A 20013-nucleotide genomic window follows, 5' to 3' on the forward strand; every position below is an offset into this window, starting at 1 on the left:
TAAATTTTCTAGCACTCATGTATTTTGCCTTTGCACCCGTTTTATCACCTAAATTACCAACTGTACTAGGATATAGCCCTATTGTCTCTCACATAGCTATCCTGATATACTTTCTTACTAATATCCTTTATTTTTCTTTTATCCTTACTGAAAGCTCTTTCAAAATCTTGAATTTCTGAAAAGGTATTATAGTTTTTCATGTTTGGTGCTATTTCTTCCCTGTCTTTTGTGCATCTTTTGGAAAGGTAATTCTTCTATTGCCATGTTCTAATATTTTGTCCTGTAACACCTACTTCCTCTTTGGCTTGTTTCCATTTTCAGTTAAGAATTACTGGGCACTTCCTTTATTTTTTTTAAGATTTTATTTATTTGATAGAGACACAGCGAGAGATGGAACACAGCAGGGAGAGTGGGAGAGAGAGAAGCAGGCTTCTCACTGAGCAAGGAGCCCGGTGGTGGGGCTCAATCCCAAGACCCTGAGATTATGACCTGAGCTGAAGGCAGATATTTAATGACTGAGCCACCCAGGCACCCCTGGGCACTTCCTTTAGTATGGAACTTCTTTCTGCTTCAGCTTCATTCTTCATGAGATCTAGTTTTATAGTTTTATATGAGCCAACATCTGAGATTTGAAGGTGAGGAAGTGGAGCATGACACAGTAGCTCCAGACCTATTCATATTAGTAACAAAGTTAGGCATTGAAGGACAAGAAGAATGGGGGAGGGGGTGACCTACTGAGGAAAACCACAAAGAGAGAAATAAATATTGGAATTAATATTTATATCTTCCTGGGTAGAAAATCGGGTATTATAATGGTATCACTGTTTTTTCAAAAATAATTCATAAGTTTCTTGCAATTAGAATCAAATTCTAATAACATTTTTCTTAAAATTTAACTATTCAAAAATTTATCTAGAAGACCATCAAAGAACATTTGGAGTTCTAATCATAATTAGGGATATGGGAAGCAAAACCAGATAGTAAAACTTAATAAGACAACAGTAATTACAATAGTGTAAGACTGGCATAAAAACAAAGTAATCATTGGATCCAGAGGTCCAGGAAAGGTACTCTGGCATAAGAATTCAACAAATGAAAGGGTTCTTCATGAATTAATTTTATCTGTAGTCATTAAATCTCTAATACCTAAGTGAGCAAAAGATGTGAAGAGATAATTTACCAGAGAAGAAACACAACAAGCAAAAAAGTTTTCTAGGACTGAAGAAATGAAAATGAAAACAATAATTAGAGAAACAAGACAGAGGATCATAGGGAAAGGGAGGGAAAAATGAAACAAGACGAAACCAGAGAGGGAGACAAATCATAAGAGACACCTGAGATTAAAACTCAGGAAACAAACTGAGGGTTGCTGGAGGGGAGTGGGTGGGAGGGATGGGGTGGCTGGGTGATGGACATTGGAGAGGGTATGTACTATGGTGAGCGCTGTGAAGTGTAAGACTGATGAATCACAGACCTGTAGCCCTGAAACAAATAATACATTATATGTTAATTTAAAAAATGAAAACAATAAAGTTCTATTTCTCATTAAGGGGGTAAAGATTTTTACTGGTTAAAATGCCACTTCTATCGATGGCATAGTGGAATTGATGCTCTCCTTTTCAGTCATCATCTCCCTTTCATTGCTTTACTTCATCATTCTTGAGTTAGTATCATACATCTGTCCTTCAGCAAATCCTACTAGCTCTACCTTTGATATATATACAGTATCTAAACTTCTCCACTATAACTCTCCTGGTCCAAGCCCCCAAGCCTTCTTGCCTGATTTATTGCAGTAGCCCCTCATTTGCTTCTCTGCTTTTTATCTTGCTCCCTCACAGTCTCTTCTGAACATAGCAGCCAGAATTACCAATTTAAAATGTAAGTCTGATCATATCATTCCTCTGCTCAGTAGCCATCAGTTGTTTCCCAGCTCACTCAGGATAAAGCCAAATTCATCATAAGTCTACAGATCCTACATGATTTAATCTCCTACCTTTCCTTTCTGACCTCACCTCCCACACTACCCAACTTGCTTTCTCTGTTCCTGTCATATCAGCCTCCTCTTTCTTATAGTACATCGAGCGTGCTCCCACCTTAAGGCCCTTGTACCTATGGTTATTATGCCTGAGATGATTTAGCCCAAAACACCTTCTCAGCCTGTTCCCTTTATTCTTTCAGGTCTCTGTTCAAATGTCAGTGAGATCTTATCTGACTCCCCTTTATAACACAGTTCTTCTCATTCTTTCTGAAGCCCTACCCTGCTTGATTTTTCTCCATAGAACATGTCACCATCTAAGTTATATGATTACATGCATGCTGGTTTTCTTTATCCAGCTAGATTATCAGCTCCTTAAGAGCAGGGACTTTATTTTATTCACTGCTATATCCTTAGCACTTAACAAGTGCCTGGCACATAGTAAGCACTCAGTATTTCTTGAATGAGTAGATTGATTGAACCTTTTTAGAAAACAACTAAAGCATGGTTTAAAATCCTTTTTTTTTTTTTTTTTTTTTAAGTAAGAGGATGATGAAGTAAATTCTGTCCACTTGGTAACAAGAGAAAGCTCTGCATGTGGTAGTATCTGAGAGGATAGGATCAGAAGCAGTAATGTTGGTTGTTTCTCTCTCTTAGTAAGAAAAGATGATGGGAGAATAATTTCCAAGTATAGAGGAAGTTGTAGAATAAGGAACAAGCACTATTTGTTGTCAATCTTTGAAAAGATTAGGTTGATGGAACCAAAAGTTTGGTGCAGGGCAGTAGCACAAAATAAGGTTGCAGGTGGATGGGAACAGATGTTGAAAGGCTTGAAAATAAGTTAAAGGGGGTAGGATGCATGGTGCCTACAGAGATCAGTAGTGTGAATTCTTGAACTATGAGGGTTAAAAAACTATCTGAATCTAAGTTTGTTGGTGTCATGTAAGGTGGCAAGGAGGGCAGAGTAAGAAATACCAACTGGGAGGCAGTTGTAACAAGGCAGAGTTGAAGTAATAATACTCCAGGTAGTAAGGAGTATAGGCCGTGATGAAATAAAGACATGAATCAAAGATAAGCAGTAATGTGGCAAAGAATAAGGCTTGGTGACTAACTGTATATGGGATGCAAAAGAGGAAATAAAAGGTTCTCTTGGGATTAAGAAATCATATTTTTAAAATTGTTTTCTTTTTTCATTACAGGTTTCTCATTCACCAAAAAATGGATCATTTAATTCTTTGGAGGACTCAGTTATCACAGTACTTCTGTACTGCCAACTAAGATTTATGAGAGTAAATTCATGACAATAAATTTCTGCATCAAAAAAGTGCTGAAGAACTAAAAGAGGATTTTATATTATAAAATCCTACAGTATCATATTACTAAATAAAACTAAAGAGCACAATTATTAAATTATTAGACTTCCTAATACAAGCACACATGTGCAGTAGCTACTGTATCCTGACAGTTACCAAACCTCAAATTTAAATCGTTTTTCTTTTGGGAAAGGTCATTACATTTTCAAGAAACCACTGAACTTAGTCATCAAGTATATTTTCAGCAGAGTGTATGTTAGGAGAATTTACTTGAAATAAGTTCTAGAAAATTCAGTTCACATCACTGAGTGGATTCGATATTATGGCAGCAACTTACAGACTTGTGGTCAGTACTGTGAACCACTACAGCAGTGTGGTGATAGACCGGCGTTTTGAGCAAGCTATACATTATTGCACTGGAACCTGCCACACCTTTACACATGGAGTTGACTGCATTGTGGTACATCATAGTGTTTGTGCAGACCTCTTACACATCCCTGTGTCTCAGTTCAAAGATGCGGATCTGGGCTCTATGTTTCTACCCCATGAAAACGGGTTTTCCTCAGCTGAGGGTGACTGTCACCAGCAGGTCCTAACAGGCATACCCAGGGTCAAGAAAGGATCTGCCCTTCAGAACACCTGTAACTTAAAGGACATTGCAGGAGAAGCAATCAGTTTTGCCAGTGGAAAAATAAAGGAATTTTCCTTTGAAAAGCTCAAGAACTCTAACCATGCAGCTTACAAAAAGGGAAGAAAAGTTAAGTCTGACTCATTTAATAGGAGGTCGGTTGATTTTGACTTCCTCTGTGGCCATTATAACAATGATGGGAACTCCCCATCCTTTGGTTTACTCCGGAGTGCCTCAGTTGAGGAAAAATCATTGTCCCATAGAAACTCGCTTGATACAAACCTAACTTCAGTGCTTCTTCACAACTTCTCTGAAGAAGACCTGGTTACTCAGATTTTGGAAAAACATAAAATAGATAATTTTTCTTCTGGAACAGACATAAAGATGTGCTTGGACATCTTGCTGAAATGCTCTGAGGATTTGAAAAAATGCACAGATATCATAAAACAATGCATAAAGAAAAAGTCAGGGAGTAGCATCAATGAAGGAAACAGCAACGATGCCAACTCTGATACTGTCTATGTGAATGTAATGACCAGGTTAGCATCCTATCTGAAAAAGCTACCATTTGAATTAATGCAGCCTGGAAATAATGAGGCTATAGATTTAACAGAACTGGTCAGTAATATGCCCACATTACAACTGACTCCCTTTTCCCCAGTATTTGGCACTGAACAGCCCCCTAAATATGAAGATGTTGTCCAGCTCTCAGCCCCTGACTCTGGACAATTTCAAACTATAGCACTGCAAGATGACAAACACAGTTCTAGGAAAACAGACCCAGTAAAATCCACTCCAAACAACTCTACAAATCCCTTATATAACCCTGAGATAAGTGATCCCAGAACTCCAAAAGATACCCAGCTTCAATCTACCATAAACTCTTTAGAAAATGTTTCTTCTGGTGACCTAATGGAAACCCTTTATATTGAAGAAGAGTCAGATGGAAAGAAAGCATTAGATAAAGGACAAAGGACAGAGAATGGCCCCGGTCAGGAGTTGTTAAAGGTAAATGAAGATAGAGCAGAATTTTCAGACTGTGGTACTCCTCTTAAAAAATGTTCTGCCTTAGTGCGAAGTGAAAGTGGTAAGATATTTGAGAAACCAGTTGTTAACCTATGTGAGGAAGACCTTAAATCAAAAGTTCCTAAAATTGAAGAGGGAGACCACAGAGATTTTATGAATCCTAATAGTCAGGAAGAGATAGATAAATTGTTAATGGATTTGGAATCATTTTCACAGAAAATGGAGACCTCTCTAAGAGAGCCACTTACCAAAGGTAAAAGCTCTAACTCTCTAAATAGTCAGAGTCCATCGACTGGTCAGCTTCCTATAGATCTTGAGCCCAAGTCTAAAGTCTCTTCACCCACCGAAAAAGTCTCCCCTTCTTGTCTAACAAGGATTATTGAAACCAATGGACACAAAATAGAGGAAGAGGATCGAGTCCTCTTACTGCGAATTCTAGAAAGCATTGAAGATTTTGCTCAAGAACTAGTCGAATGCAAATCAGGCAGAGGGAGCCTATCACAAGAAAAGGAAATGATGCAGATTCTACAGGAAACCTTGACAACTTCCTCCCAGGCCAATTTATCAGTCTGTAGAAGTCCTACTGGTGATAAAGCCAAAGATACTACTTCAGTAGTTCTGATTCAGCAGACTCCAGAGGTGATCAAGGTAAGACCCAACAATTTTGAGTCCTGAGAATTAGCCAAAGAAATGTTTTAATCTGTGCAAAACTTATAAAGAAAAACTATTTCTGTTGGCCGTTTTCTTTTCTACTAAAGTTCCTGCCTTAGACTAGGCATGGTTCAGTGAAAAAAACTAAAAAGCAAGGGCTTTAAAGTCAGCCAGACTGGTTTCAGCTGCCCTCCTCACACGTTTCATCTTCTTCCTAGCCCTGTGACCAGAGGAAAGTTACTTAGCCTTAATATTCTCATCTATTTATTAGAAATAAGGATCAGGGTAACTTAGGTGAAATGCAAGCAAGGTACCTTACACAATTAGGCATTTAATATTAGCCTCATCCTCCCCAGACAACCAGTAAGCCAGTCATTAATACATACATGTACAGACTATAAGGTGCAGTGTGAGGTACAAAAAAAGACAGCACATGATTTCTTAAAGACCTTGAAATCTAGTTGGGAAAACACAACTAACATACTGGAAGGAATTCATGAACATGTTGGCCCTTCTCTGAAAGTATTGTTAGTGCAATAGGGTCTTCAAAGAAGGTAAAGACTAGAGTGTATAAGATTTGCTTCTTCATGCAAGTGGGAATAAATACCAATCTACGGTCATAGGATAGTAGTATTTTCAAAAGGCTTTGAATTTACCCCGCTGATAGTTTTGCTTTAATAACCCCAAAAAGGCAGTTATCTTCCCACTCGTGTGTATGTCTTAGCACGACAGTTATTTCTTGTTCATTTTATGTATCTAACATGAGTTGGCGATGGGCTTTGCTCCATCTCGCTCAGGGGCTCAGGGTGATAGATGCTCCGTGTTCCTACAACTGTCCCATTGCTCCATCTGGAATATGGCTTAAGAATTCACCGAGGAAGGGAAAAAAAGAGATGTTGCTTTTCACTGTCTTATTCCTACCTGTGGTGCACTTCCTTTCCACTCACTGTGCAGTGATTCCAGCCCAAAAGCTAAGAAACATAGGGAAGCACATAGAATATACTTGGTGAACACTATCTCTACCTCATGAATGATGTACCATACATATATGAAGTCAAACATAAGGCCAATTAATGAAACAAGTTGTAAAATGATATGAATTCTTAGAGATAGGTACATGGTACAAAAAGTATGAAGAAATACATGGATACACCAAATATAATGTCCAGAACAATGTTTAATCCCTGGGAAATAGGGGTGGAACTGAGGAAGGATGTACAGAGGACCTCAGTAGTGTTAGTAATCTGGTGATGGATCATAAGTATTTTTTCGTGTTATTTTTTTGCCTTTTTATGTATTTTTAATGTAAATTTTTTAAAAATTGGATACTAGAGATGGTGTATATGTGAGCAAGTTAAAAAGGAAGTTAATGTTAATTTTAACATTAATATTAATTTAATATTAATCTCATTAATATTTTCATATAAGTAGGAAAAAAAAGTATATTATGATCAGATGAATAATTTTTACATTGTATTTATTTTGTGGTTGCGCCAGGCACATTTCTAGTTACCAGTGACAAGTACTTAAGTTTAAAACTATACATACTTAAGGTTGCAAAATGATGCTTTGGGTCTAAATATTCTCAAACATTTACCAAGCATTTCTGTGAAATTTCTGAGTCTCCTTATTCATTGATTCACAGTTGGTAATATCTTTAGTTAACTTGGTTGATACTGGGGGCAAGAAACTGGAAATTAAAATTAAAAATTAATTAAATTAAAATTAGAAACAAAAATAAGAAAATGCTTTCATGTACATAAGCGATATTGATGTGCTAAATATTTTATAAAGAAAATACCTATATAGCAATCTCAAAATGGTGATAACAAAAGAACTAACCATTCCTTTTTTTTTTTTTTTTTTAAGATTTCATTTATTTATTTGACAGAAAGAGATCACAAGTAGAGAGGCAGGCAGAAGAGGGGTTGGGGGGAGCCAGATGCGGGGCTTGATCCCAGAACCCTGGGATAATAACCTGAGCCAAAGGCAGAGGCTTAACCCACTGAGCCACCCGGGTGCCCCAAGATCTAACCATTCTTGGGAGCTAAGGCATGCTAAGACATTCAGATGTTTTTTCTCACTATCTTCCCCTAAATAACCTATCTGCTCATTCAAAAAAAAAAAAATTTACCTTTTCTGCTGACCTATTATAATGTCTAACAACCATTATAACCAGAAACTTACTGTAATACAGTGTTTTGAATTTTACTTAACCCTCCTCCCCATTATCTTCTCTGAAAAAAGAGGGAAAATTCTTCTAAAGGAGATGAGCTGCAAAAAGTAGAAAATGTGAACCTGAGGCTAAGAATAAGTCCTATGTAACACCATTTCTATATCTTGGCTGACAGCTTGTGAGCATGTACCCCCTGGAACGTTCCCAATCTAAATACACCCAACTAAAAATCCTGCACTTGGGTCTTTTGGTTTCCAATTTTTTGACAAGTATGGACTGAAGTCAAAATCTTACTAAAAAAGACTCACCCATAGAAAGGAGAACCCTCTTACATTGTTGGTGGGAATGCAAACTGGTGCAGCCACTCTGGAAGATAGTATGGAGGTTCCTCAAAAAGTTAAAAATAGAGCTGCCCAGCAGTTCCACTATGAGGTATTTATCCAAAAGATACAAAGGGGCACATGCACCCTAATGTTCATAGCAGCGGTGTCCACAATAGCCAAAATATGGAAAGAGCCTAGGGGTCCATTGACAGATGAATGGATAAAGAAGTGGTATATATATGTAATGAAATACTATGCAGCCATCAAAAAGAATGAAATCTTGCCATTTGCAACAACATGGATGGAACTAGAAGGTATTATGCTAAGCAAAATAAGCCAGTCTGAGAAAGGCAAATACCATATGATTTCACTTATGTGGAATTTAAGAAATAAAACAGATGAACATAGGGGAAGGAAAGGAAAATTAAATAAGATGAAAACAGAGAGGGAGGCAAATCATAAGAGACTTTTAACTCCAGGAAACAAACTGAGGGTTGCTGGAGGGGGAGGTAGGTGGGAGATAGGGAGATAGGGTAAATGGGCACTTGATATAATAAGTGCTGGGTGTTATATGCAACTTACGAACCACTAAATTCTACTCCTGAAACATATAATACAGTATATGTTAACTAAATTGAATTTAAACACAAAATTTTTTTTTAAAAGACCCTCCCATCACTCTTTTAAAAAGAGCACAGAGGGAGAGTGGGAAGAGAAACAGACTCCACACTGAGCAGAGAGCCCAATGTGGGGCTTGATCCCAGGACTCTGAGACCTGAGCTAAAGACAGATCTTTAACTGACTGATCCACCCAGGTGCCCCACAAAAAAATAAAATTTGATGAGATTTCTTTTTGATAAAAGTTGAAAATAATTCATGAAAAGCTAATTTAAAGAGAAAGGTAATATAAAATGTTTAATTCCCGAAAATAGTTAATGCAAGAAAATAAAACCATCTTTCTTGATTCAGTTGGCTTCCTGCTTATTCTTTATTTATTTATTTATTTATTTATTTATTTATTTATTTTAGTCTTTCTGTGCTTATGAAATATTTTAAATCAGGAGTTGGCAGATGTTTTCTATAAAGGGCCAGATGTAAATATCTGAGGCTTTGCAAGGTCACAAATTCTCTGTCACAGTTTGTCTTCTTTTTTTTTTTTTTTTTTTAAACAACACTTTAATTATGTAAAACTACTCTTAGCCCCAAGCCTTAAAAAACAGGTAGTGGGCCAGATTTGGCCCACAGAATGTATTTTGTCAATCCCCATTTTAAATAGAAAAGTATAGTGAATGACAGAAAAAGCATTCATTATTACCTACCACTTAGCTTTGTCAGATATTAACATTTTATCATACTTGCTTCAGATCTTTATTTAGTATTTTTTTATTATCATCATCGTTTTTTTAAAAATCATCTCAGATATAGTTGAAACCCCCCGGGGTCCCTAACCAAGTTTTTTCTCTCCTTTCCAGAAGTAACCACTGCCCTGAATTTGGTATTTATCTCCTGCAAGTTTTTATATAGTATTATTTGTCATATTCTTACAGTGAGAGAGTGAACAAAAAGTAATAGGAAATAAAATTTGAGAGGTAGATTGAGGCCAATTTATGAATGACCTGTATGGTATGCTCAACCCTTAGGGTGAGGAACTAAAGGTTTTTAAGCAGAAAAGTCCCACGGTATTTTTTTTCTATGAATAATACATTTTTAAAAGGGTAATAAATGTTAAATTAGGCTTTTTTTTCAATTTCTTAGACAATTTTTACCAGTTCAAAACATTTCAATTAAAAGCGTTATGTAATGGGTCATATAGGAAGTGCGTTGGTGACTGAAAAGAAAGATTAACTTGAAGATAGTATATGTTACTAATATTTTAACATTGTTTCAAAATAATTTCTCAAGAGTGAGCAGTATTAGTTCAGACGTTTTTTCCCCAGAAATAAAATTCAAACCTGTATTGGAAGTGATAAGCAAATAGAAAATATGTTTGGTATTGAGAGATTGATATCTAGATACTGTTCTGGATCAGGAGTCAACAACCTGATGCCCAAGGACTAAATCTTTTCTGTGACCTGTGTTTGTAAATAGTTGTATTAGAACACAGCTCTACCCATTTGTTTACATATGATCTGACTGCTTTTGTCCTCCACCTAAATTGAGTATTTAAAGACTTTAAAGCCTGAAATATCAACTATCTGGCCATTTATTGAAAAAAGTTTGTGAACTCTTCAGCTAGATATTATTTGACCGTAGATCAGCAAAAGGTTTTTGACGAGGTTCTATGTGATATTTTGTTAAAGGCATTGGAAATACTTGGAAACATCATTAAATATCAGTAGTAAAAACTACCAGTGATTGTCAGCAGTCAAATAGTACACCAATAGAAAAAGCAAAATAAATGAGCGCAGTGTTTGGAAATTCTTCATCATGAGTTCTGATCTTGGGTTTTGATCTACACAGATTTCCCCCCGCCCCCGGTGATGACCCATCTCTTACTTTCCCACTTGAAACAGTTTCCTTTTCATCCCTTTCTAACTGTCAAGTTATTGATATTATTGACTAGCGAATGAACATTTAATACATGCTTTCTTCACTAAGCCTCTAGGTGACAGCAAACAACCTGTAGGTTCTAGAATAGCTGAGGTGTGAAGATGGGCGAAAATGAGTTCTATAAGAAGAGAACAGCCTATGGAGGAGGAAAAGAGGGATGTGTCGGAGCTCTCAGAGGGTTTCATTATTTTAAATGAATGAATTAATTACTGAAAACATGTTTTGACATAGGAGATAATACAATTTTTAAAGAACACTTAGAAACTATAAAATATTTTTATAGTCATTTTTGGTCTGTTTTTAGCCAAATGGAGCAATAGCCTGTTAGCTGATATTCACAACTTAAAATAATAAAACCTAGGCTCCCTTGAAAATTCTCTCTCCTTAATTTTGGTTGAAAAAAAAAAGCTAGGAAAAAATTTCTATTATTGTTTGCCTCAATTGAAAGAATGGAGGAAATGGGGCAGAATTCTTTAACAAAAGAAGAATTTAAGGTAAATAAAGAGGAAGATTTTTTTTTTAAAAGCTCTACTATAATATTTAAGTCTAGTGAAACCTTAAAAATTTCAACTAATTGTGGGGAAAACCTGTGCAAATTACTAAAAAGTACAAATTAAAATTTCAGTGTTTTTAAGAAAAAGCTTTATTTTTATTTATTAGTTTCAAGAATAAAAAGTAAATGGGCACCTGGGTGGCTCAGTCGTTAAGTGTCTGCCTTCGGCTCAGGTCACGATCCCTGGGTCTTGGGATAGATGGAACCCTGCATTAGGCTTCCTGTCGGCAGGAAGCCTGCTTCTCCCTCTCCCACTCCCCCTGCTTGTGTTCCTGCTCTTGCTCTCTCTCTGTCAAATAAATAAATAAAACCTTAAAAAAAAAAAAGGTAGAACTACCACCAAAGTATTGCCAAGTGTGAACTTTAGCTAGACCTATTTCAATAATGAAGTAGAGATCATTTATAGTCGTTAAAAAATTATTAAGGAAGACAATTTAGGTGATATAAACAAACTTTAAACATTTCATGAAATGGACAGTCTCCTTTCAGAGAACTGCAAAATGGACCATAAGGCAAAAAGCTTTTGTAAGCTGAAGAATAAAGAACAAGGAAGAGCCAAATAGAAAACATTTGATTGTCTGGGGCCACATAGCCTTACCTGTCGTGAAAAGGTACAGAGTTAGCTTGGCACTGGAGAATTGGCTATGTGAATATATTGTGTTTCTGGTCAAGCAGAGCATTGATAGGGACACAATTATCTAAGTTTTGCTTTGCTAGATGGCACCCCTGGCAGGAACAGCTCTATCTTGGGCCTAAACATTTATTTCCACAATCCCCTTATTTAATCATCCTCTTCACCGTTTTAGAGGTTTGATCAAAAATACCAGTCTTTTAGTTATCATCACTTCTTCAAGTCTCAGTGTAGTTTTCAAGAGATGATGTCAGACTCCTGTTCTAGGAGCTGGTTTTGTTTTTCTGTTCTCTTTTGTTGTTCCAGTCCGAGAGAGACCATCTGTCAGCTGGTCAATAGCTCTCCACATGCCTTTAAACTTTTGAGAGAATGCAGTATATTAGGGAGAAAAATATTGTGATATAATATTTGGGGCACTGGGTGGCTCAGTCAGTTAAGCATCTGCCTTCAGCTCAGGTCATGATCCCAGGGTCCTGGGATCGAACCCCGTGTTAGACTCTCTGCCTGGTGGGAAGTCTACTTCTCTCTGCTTCTCTCCCTCTGCCTTTCTCACTGCTCATTTTCTCTCTCTCTCTCTCCCTCCCTCTCTCAAATAATAAAATATTTTAAAAGATCTTTAAATATATATCGTATTTATATAAATAACATATGAATATAATAATAATGGGCAACAAAACAATCCCATGGTTTGGACGGTACAAATGAACCAGGGTACCCATAATGCAAACCAGCTAGAATCAATAAGTCAAGAAATGATCCCCAAGGGGTAGATATTTCTTTAAGCCAATTGGCATGTTTATGTATTTTGTGTAACTGTATTTCCACTTCCCTAGAAAGGTTTATCTACTGAGCTTGTTTCAGAAAAACTGAGGCATTGGAAATCAGGGAAAGATTTATAATGGGCAGAAAGAACTACAGGATTACCAGCATCTTTGCAAATTGAACAGGCGGTTGGAGGATGGATTACCTGCTTTAGCAGTGGCCTGAATTATGTCAACAATGGCATTATCTTTTCAGGCATGAACAAGGAAAAAGTTGGACAAAAGAACCATAAATACCTTTATGGTATAAGATTTAGGAAAAAGATAGTCGGAGAAGGAATGAAGAAACATTCTTGATCTGATGTCTTGGAAGGAAGCAGTCTGCCTCCATGTCAGCTACTTTTTCCTAGTCAGTTGGATTTTGAGGTCTCTGGCATTCAGGATCAGATGTTTGGTGGAGCCTTCTTCAGTTGTGAAATAGGCGTGCAAGGTTTGATGCCCTGTAATTTAGCAGTATTGTTGGTAATTCAGAGTAGGTGGTAGGGTCCTTTCCATGAATCCCACCTTTAAAAAAGCAATAGAGTAAAACAATAACTATCCATAAATGACAAAAGACTTAAAAATACCCATAGTTAAAGATCTGATAAGAATTCACTATATTAGAATTGATAAGGAAATTTGGTTATTTCTGTGACATACAACATTTTAAGAGAACTGGAATTATGACTGGTAATATTATACCAGGACATATCAGATTTTTAACAATTTCATACAATTTCTAGAACACTTAATAGCATGCATCCATACAAATACAACCTAAGAAGGTTTACTACATATTTGACAGTGTTTCCTATGTGATTTAACATACCAAATAAACCCAGTTAGTTTAACATCTCTTTTTTACAAGGTGAGAGACAAATCCTTTGAGATTTTCCAGGGACTCTGGCAGATCTTAAAGTCACTTTGAGGTAAAATGACTCCATTTAGAATTTGACTTGGGGAAGTTATCAAGATGTCAGAAGGTTTGAAAATTATAATAAATAGGATCACAGGTCATTATAAATAATAGTTTTCTATTTAACCAAAGTGACAATAGAAGATTTTAAAGGTAAATAAATAAGGTTACAGGGTTGTGAACAAAATTTTAGCCCTTTTAATATTGAGAAGACTGGGTTTTCTTAAGTAATCAAAGACCCAATAAAGACAATATGAAACATAGTAAATTTTTTTGGTGAGAAAAAGTCTTAGCTGACCAGGCAGATTATTTAGAAAGAAAAAACTTTGTTTACAATTTTTTTTTTTTATTTAGAGCAGATCAATCTAAGGAAACACTTTGTTTTTTTAACAGAGAGAAAACCAAATTCCAGTTTTGAATCAGTGCATCGAAGATACTAAAAACTTTTTAACTCATTTTTTTTTAACTTAAATAAATCCATTCCAGTCTTAGCTAGATTGACCACACATAAAGTTCCTTTCTCAGGATTCCTTTTCCATGCACCTTCTACAACTCTTCTATATCCATTCAGATTTTGTCCTAATTTTTTTTTCTTATTCTGAAACAATTATTTTACTTTTGAACAAAATTACTTTCTTTTTTCCTTTGCCAAAAAAGCAAAACAACGACAACAAAACCTCATGTCCTTCATACCCTATCCAAGCGACACATTCTATTTTCCTTAACAATTTTTAATATATAGTTGTTTTCTTTTACCCGTATTATTTCAGTAATTTTAGTTGTGTATATTGATTAAAATTCTTAACCCTTAGAACCTTTAATTCCTAATGAAAACCGAGGAATAAGCAATAGTGGACTGTGGTCTAGCAAATTTATAAACACACTTCATAATTTCTAGAAGTATATTCTTTCTATAGTAAATTTTTCAATGTGGCACAACATGTGTTCAGTAATAGACCCAATTATTTTAGTTACTCTGTAAAAGGAAGCCAAAAGTAGATAAACTGTGTTTATTATATAAATAATGTAAAAAAGTTTATAATGTAAGTAATGTTTCAGGGGTGCCTGGGTGGCTCAGTGGGTTAAAGCCTCTGCCTTCAGCTCGGGTCATGATCCCGGGGTCCTGGGATTGAGCCCCACATCGGGCTTTCTGCTCAGTGGGGAGCCTGCTTCTCCCTCTCTGCCTACTTGTGGTCTCTGTCTTTCAAATAAATAAAATCTTTTAAAAAATAATAATGTTTCAGTAATTTATCTTATTTGGAAATAATCTAGATATTCAATGAATATCTATAATTTAACTTAAAATATAATTTAACTCAGTATAATTTTAAGGTTTCAAGTTACCAAAAAGATTTTGGAAAATATCTTTAAGTAGACATACTATAAAGCATAATTATTATTGAAAAGTCCATTTATAACTTAAACATATCTATTTAATTTACATGTTCTTAACAATTATGAAACTTTCATGAGGCATTTAACAGCCATCGTCTTAAATTATCTTTCTTTTTGACAGATTTTGCAACAGAGATGGCATGAGCTCTTTGGACTTATAGTAGACTTAGGAAGAATGAAAGTTGTATGTCTGCATTATATTTAATATTGACAGTTCTAAAGACATGCCTGTTTTAGTTAAACCAACAAACTAAAACTAGTTTTCCCCCCAGAGATTATCCTAGATCATGTAACTTGAAAAGCGTTTGGGTTAGTGTCTGTGTTTCTGAGAGTATATTCTTGATTCATCTAGACACGTAAGTTTTTTTAAACCAATAGAGCTTCTTTACAAATTAATTTTGGCAGTACTATCTGGAAGTAGAAAAATGTCAGCCATCTGGAACATATAACCATAGATATACATAAACATACAGATAGACACAAATAGGGATCTTACAGATTTTGTTCTAAAAATTCAGCCATGAAACAGGTATGATAATGCAAAACTCACCAGTTTGTTTCAGTGTTCCAAAATTCATTGTTAACTCACTAGTTTTTTTAAAAGAACATTTGGGTCCAATTGTGTTTCTGGCAGAAGGGATAAATTTTAAGGTTACGTGACTAATATTTGAGGAGAAGACTTTGAAGTTTTTTCATTCACTGATAGGCTTTCCTTTTTTCCCCCTCCTTCTTAAAAGATTACCTTGGTTCCTAGAGAAGACCAGATAGAACAAGTACATTTCAAAGGCACAAAGAAAGAATGCAAGTTCCTCCAAAAAGGACTTCTGTTTCCTAAGACCAGAATTTTTACAGTATGCACAAGCCATTTGAGATGAATAGGGGAGTTTTGAGAATTGGTGAAAAGCATAGGTGGGCTTTTTCTGTTCTTGTAAAGGTTCCATTTGTAGGACAGTTGCTTTTAATTCCTCAAAGCATCCAGTTGTAACCTGAATGATATTAAGGTATTGACATACCCATCCAATTACATTATCTTCAGTTTGCTATTTTGTATCAGGGAGATCTTCAATTAAGCTAGAAACTGAAGATTTCTATGTTCTAGATTTAGACTCTGTCTTTGGAATGTTTTCCTTTCCCTCAAGGTATGAAGTTTAATTTAGCCTGGGGAGAAGGTCTAAAGAAAAGTTCTATCAGGCTCTGAATATCAGCTCCCAATTTGGCCAACTTCTGACCATAGAGCTCCTTAAAAAATCTTTCAAATATTTTGTCAGGTTTCAGCTGGGACAAACTGAATATTCCTGGCAGTACTAAACAACCCCTTGGATGCAAGAAGGATCCCTAAGAATGTGCAAAAGATACTACCCTCCCAAGATCCAAAGCCATTCCCAAAGATAGCCAAAAGAAAGAAAGACAATTCCCCCTAAGAGCTGGCAGCAGTTGGTAGAACCCTAGCCACAAATGGAGTGCAAGCCATGTTTTTCCAGCCATTTATTAGGCTTCCAGTCTGATGGTTGACCTGCCTGCATACATAATAACAGACAGCCTGTGTGTGTGAGACAGGCAAAAAGCTAAGCCAAGTTCTGAAGACAAATAAGGAGGGAAAGGATCAACAACAAATGGGTACCCCAAAACCAAATTCACAAGAGTATGCATTTAGAAAGGAGAGGACAGGGACACCTGGGTGGTTCAGTCAGTTAAGCTTCTGCCTTTGGCTCAGGGTCTTGGGATCAAGTCCCGCATCAAGCTTCTTTCTCAGTGGAGAGCCTGTTTCTCCCTCTGCCTGCTGCTCCCTCTGCTTGTGCCCTGTCTCTCTTTCTCTGACAAATTAAATAAATAAAATCTTAAAAAAAAAAAAAAAAAGGGAGGGGACAGTGGAATTTTTACCTTCCTTTCTCAACTGAAAACTATGGAGATCCAGAACTGACTGTGTAAGAGTTCTCACCCTTTGTTGACTTCTGCCAGTTTTCCTAAGATCTTTCTTATCTGCAGGCTCAGGAAAAATGGGGTTTAAAGTATAGTCCTAGTATCTACCAGAATTTGGCAAGGTTTTTCTTTAATTTTAGTTCCCTTTAGAATACCTAAGGGAATAACTGGTAGCAGTCTACTAGAGGATCCCTGAGAATCTCATTAACTCTGGGAGGGGCCCATACGGGGATTCTCCATCCGCAGCAGATATGGGAGCATTTACTTGTTGTGGGAAATTTGACAAGACCTCTGAGGACAATCTTTTTTCCCATCCTCATTGATTGCAAATGAGACGTCAGTTTCTAGGCTGGTGTTTTTATGATGGATCCCTACAATGGTATAATGGGGGAGGCCCAGGTGTTTTAGATCTCTGGACTTGGAGCTGTTGCAGTTTTAGGGCCACTAACTTGGCAGACTTTCGTTTACCTTCTTGTATTCTCTTCAGAGTGGAAAAACAATCCAGATAGAGGATTACTAGAAAGAGTATTCAAATAAAGGAGGATAGAGGGGACTAGTAGGAGTTGTTTCAGTCTTACATTCTTTTGTTTTGGGTACTTCTCGTGTCTTTAATTTGTCATTAGCATTTTTTTTTCTAAAGATTTTATTTATTTATTTGACAGAGAGAGATCACAAGTAGACGGAGAGGCAGGCAGAGAGAGAGAGAGAGAGAGAGAGAGGGAAGCAGGCTCCCTGCTGAGCAGAGAGCCCGATGCAGGACTCGATCCCAGGACCCTGAGATCATGACCTGAGCCGAAGGCAGCGGCTCAACCCACTGAGCCACCCAGGCGCCCCTGTCATTAGCATTTTTCAGTGAGTCTTTCAGTGAAGCTATTTTGGAATTTTGAAGTCTTTTGGAGGCTCCCACCTGCCTATTAAAATAGGCATCCCACTCTGTTTGATTTGAGAACCCCCCGCTTTTAAGTGAACTTCTTAAATGAATGATCTTATCTAATTGGAATGCTTTCCATATGGCCGTTGTAATTCCAGGCTGTCTTTATAAGATGTCATTTTTGTAGATACCTTCAACTTCCAGGATCGCAGTTCTTAGACATAAACAGGTGCGTTGAAAGTTTGCATGCTTAATTCTTTGAAAGGAGTATCCCATTTATTTAGCTAATCCTGGATCTCTTGGCACCAAATTAATACTTAAGAGGGATCTGCTGCTCAGTTGGGTACTTTGTGTGGTGTTTTACACTGTACCTTTGATGCATGGTTTTCTCCAGGTTGGCAGGTGACCTAGTGTCAATCTAACCCATTCCAAGACCAACTTATCCTAGCACAAGAGTCTTAGAGTTAGGTGATGAGTTTTGTGACTTTGGTTTCTGAGATTCCCATTACCAGTAGATTTCATATTCTTTTCACCAGAAAATTCCTTTACAGTGTGGACACTCTGATGACTTTTAATAGTCTGACTCTTGCCAACTTAGATTTTTATTTTGACAGTCAAAACAGTTCAGATTTCTTCTCTCTTTATTTTCCAAGTCCCCCAGCAGTTTATACTGTGAACTTGCCTCAAGACTTTGTGAGTCCCCTAACAGCTGCACCCATTGTGGACTCCTAATATAACTGTCCCAGAACCCTCCTGGAAATTTCAACCCCAGAACCTTTTCAGGAATAGTATATACATATATACTTTTTAAATAATGTTTGTTTGGACCAGAGAGCTACCCACAGGGGTATGAAGCTCAAATCTGAGTCTGACTCACCACAGCTCTCAGTAGTGATGAGAACAGTGAACTCTCAAAGGGTTCAGTGGGTGCCTTGTCTGTACGACTTGTCCCGTAGGCATTAGCAGTCAGCCTTGGATCTCATCCCTTATCATCAAAAACTGTTAAAAGTGATTAAAGAAGACAGTTTAGGTGATACAAACTTTAACACTTTATGAAGTAGACAGTCTCCTTTTGGAGAACTGAAAAAAGGGGCATAAGACAAAAAGCTTTTGTAGAATAAAGAGTAAAGAACAAGGAAGAGGCAAATAGAATAAATGTGATTGGCTGGGGCCACTTAATTAACCTTGTCTGGGGTGAGAAGGCTCAGAGTTGGCTTTGCATTGAATTGGCTGCATGAATATACTGCATTTCTGGTCAAGCAGAACTTTTGCAGGGACATGGTATCTAAGTTTCAGTTTGCTTGACATGGTACTCAGGCAGAAATGGCTCTTTCTTGGGCCAGAAATTTATTTCAACATAGTTAATACATAATTGGTATGCAAAATAGAGGTTGCTAAAATGCTTTAAATGCATAAAATAGTTTGTAAATAGTATAAGCATGCATAACATACAGGAGGAGATAAAAATGAATCAGACATGACAAGCCTTTGTGGAGCCCACAGTCTAATAGGGGAGGTGAGCTGTTTACTATGATGGAAAGTAGAAAGAATAGATTCCAGAAGAGAGAGACAAATGAAGTCCTACAGGAACTCAGAGGAGGGAGAGATAACGTCTCAGCTTGTGGAATTCAAGGAAGTTTCTCTGGAGGAGATAGCATTTGGATATGGGTGCTCCAACTCAACAAATTTACTTAAGGTGCTAGCTCTTAGTGCTATGACAGTGTTGATGATACTTAGAGGTTTATTTCTCCAGTGGCTTGGATCAGTTCCATTCTATTCGATTCCATTCCATTGCATTCCATTCCATTGCATTCTAAGACATCAAAGTGTACTTTAATCCTATCCATCTGTCTTAACATTTGTAAGCATTGGTCTCAGGGGTATCCAGTAAGAGAGACTAGATGGATATGTCATGAAACCATTATTTCTGTCACACCTAAGCTCTGTGGTAGCCTAATCTTGATGATCAACTGTGACCAAAATTGGTTTATCAGACCTTTCCTTCCTAGAGAGTATGAAGGGAAACATCAGATTCTTCTGGTTCTATTATTGTGAATTCTAACTTAGTGGAATCCACTCTAACCTGTTTCCCATCAGCTTTCCGGAGTCTTAAAGTCAGAATTTAAGCAGATAATGTATCTGACAACCAAATTCATACCTTGCCATCTCTTTTTCCACTTCAGCCTCCAAAGATGTGATCACCAGTTCCTAAATGTACACCTAATAAAACTTAAATGTTAAAATAAGAATTTTGAGGGAGATTTGTGAATCCCTCTCAGGTTTCT

The 20013-nt window shown here is 36.8% G+C and overlaps 1 protein-coding gene across 1 annotated transcript in view; it reads left to right on the top strand.

Annotated features, from left to right (window-relative positions):
* Positions 1 to 3172: 3172 nt before the first annotated feature.
* LOC111155025 (protein phosphatase 2 regulatory subunit B''alpha) overlaps positions 3173 to 20013 on the top strand; it is a 154524-nt gene continuing 137683 nt past the window's right edge. Inside the window, exon 1 of the mRNA XM_022515038.1 lies at positions 3173 to 5590. Within this exon, the coding sequence (XP_022370746.1) occupies positions 3611 to 5590 (1980 nt within the window). The 5' untranslated portion in view covers positions 3173 to 3610. The remainder of the gene's footprint in view (positions 5591 to 20013) is intronic.

This window comes from Enhydra lutris, unplaced genomic scaffold (genome assembly GCF_002288905.1).
Source record: "Enhydra lutris kenyoni isolate GAN:26980312 unplaced genomic scaffold, ASM228890v2 scaffoldscaffold39, whole genome shotgun sequence".
In the NCBI taxonomy this organism is placed as follows: domain Eukaryota; kingdom Metazoa; phylum Chordata; class Mammalia; order Carnivora; family Mustelidae; genus Enhydra; species Enhydra lutris.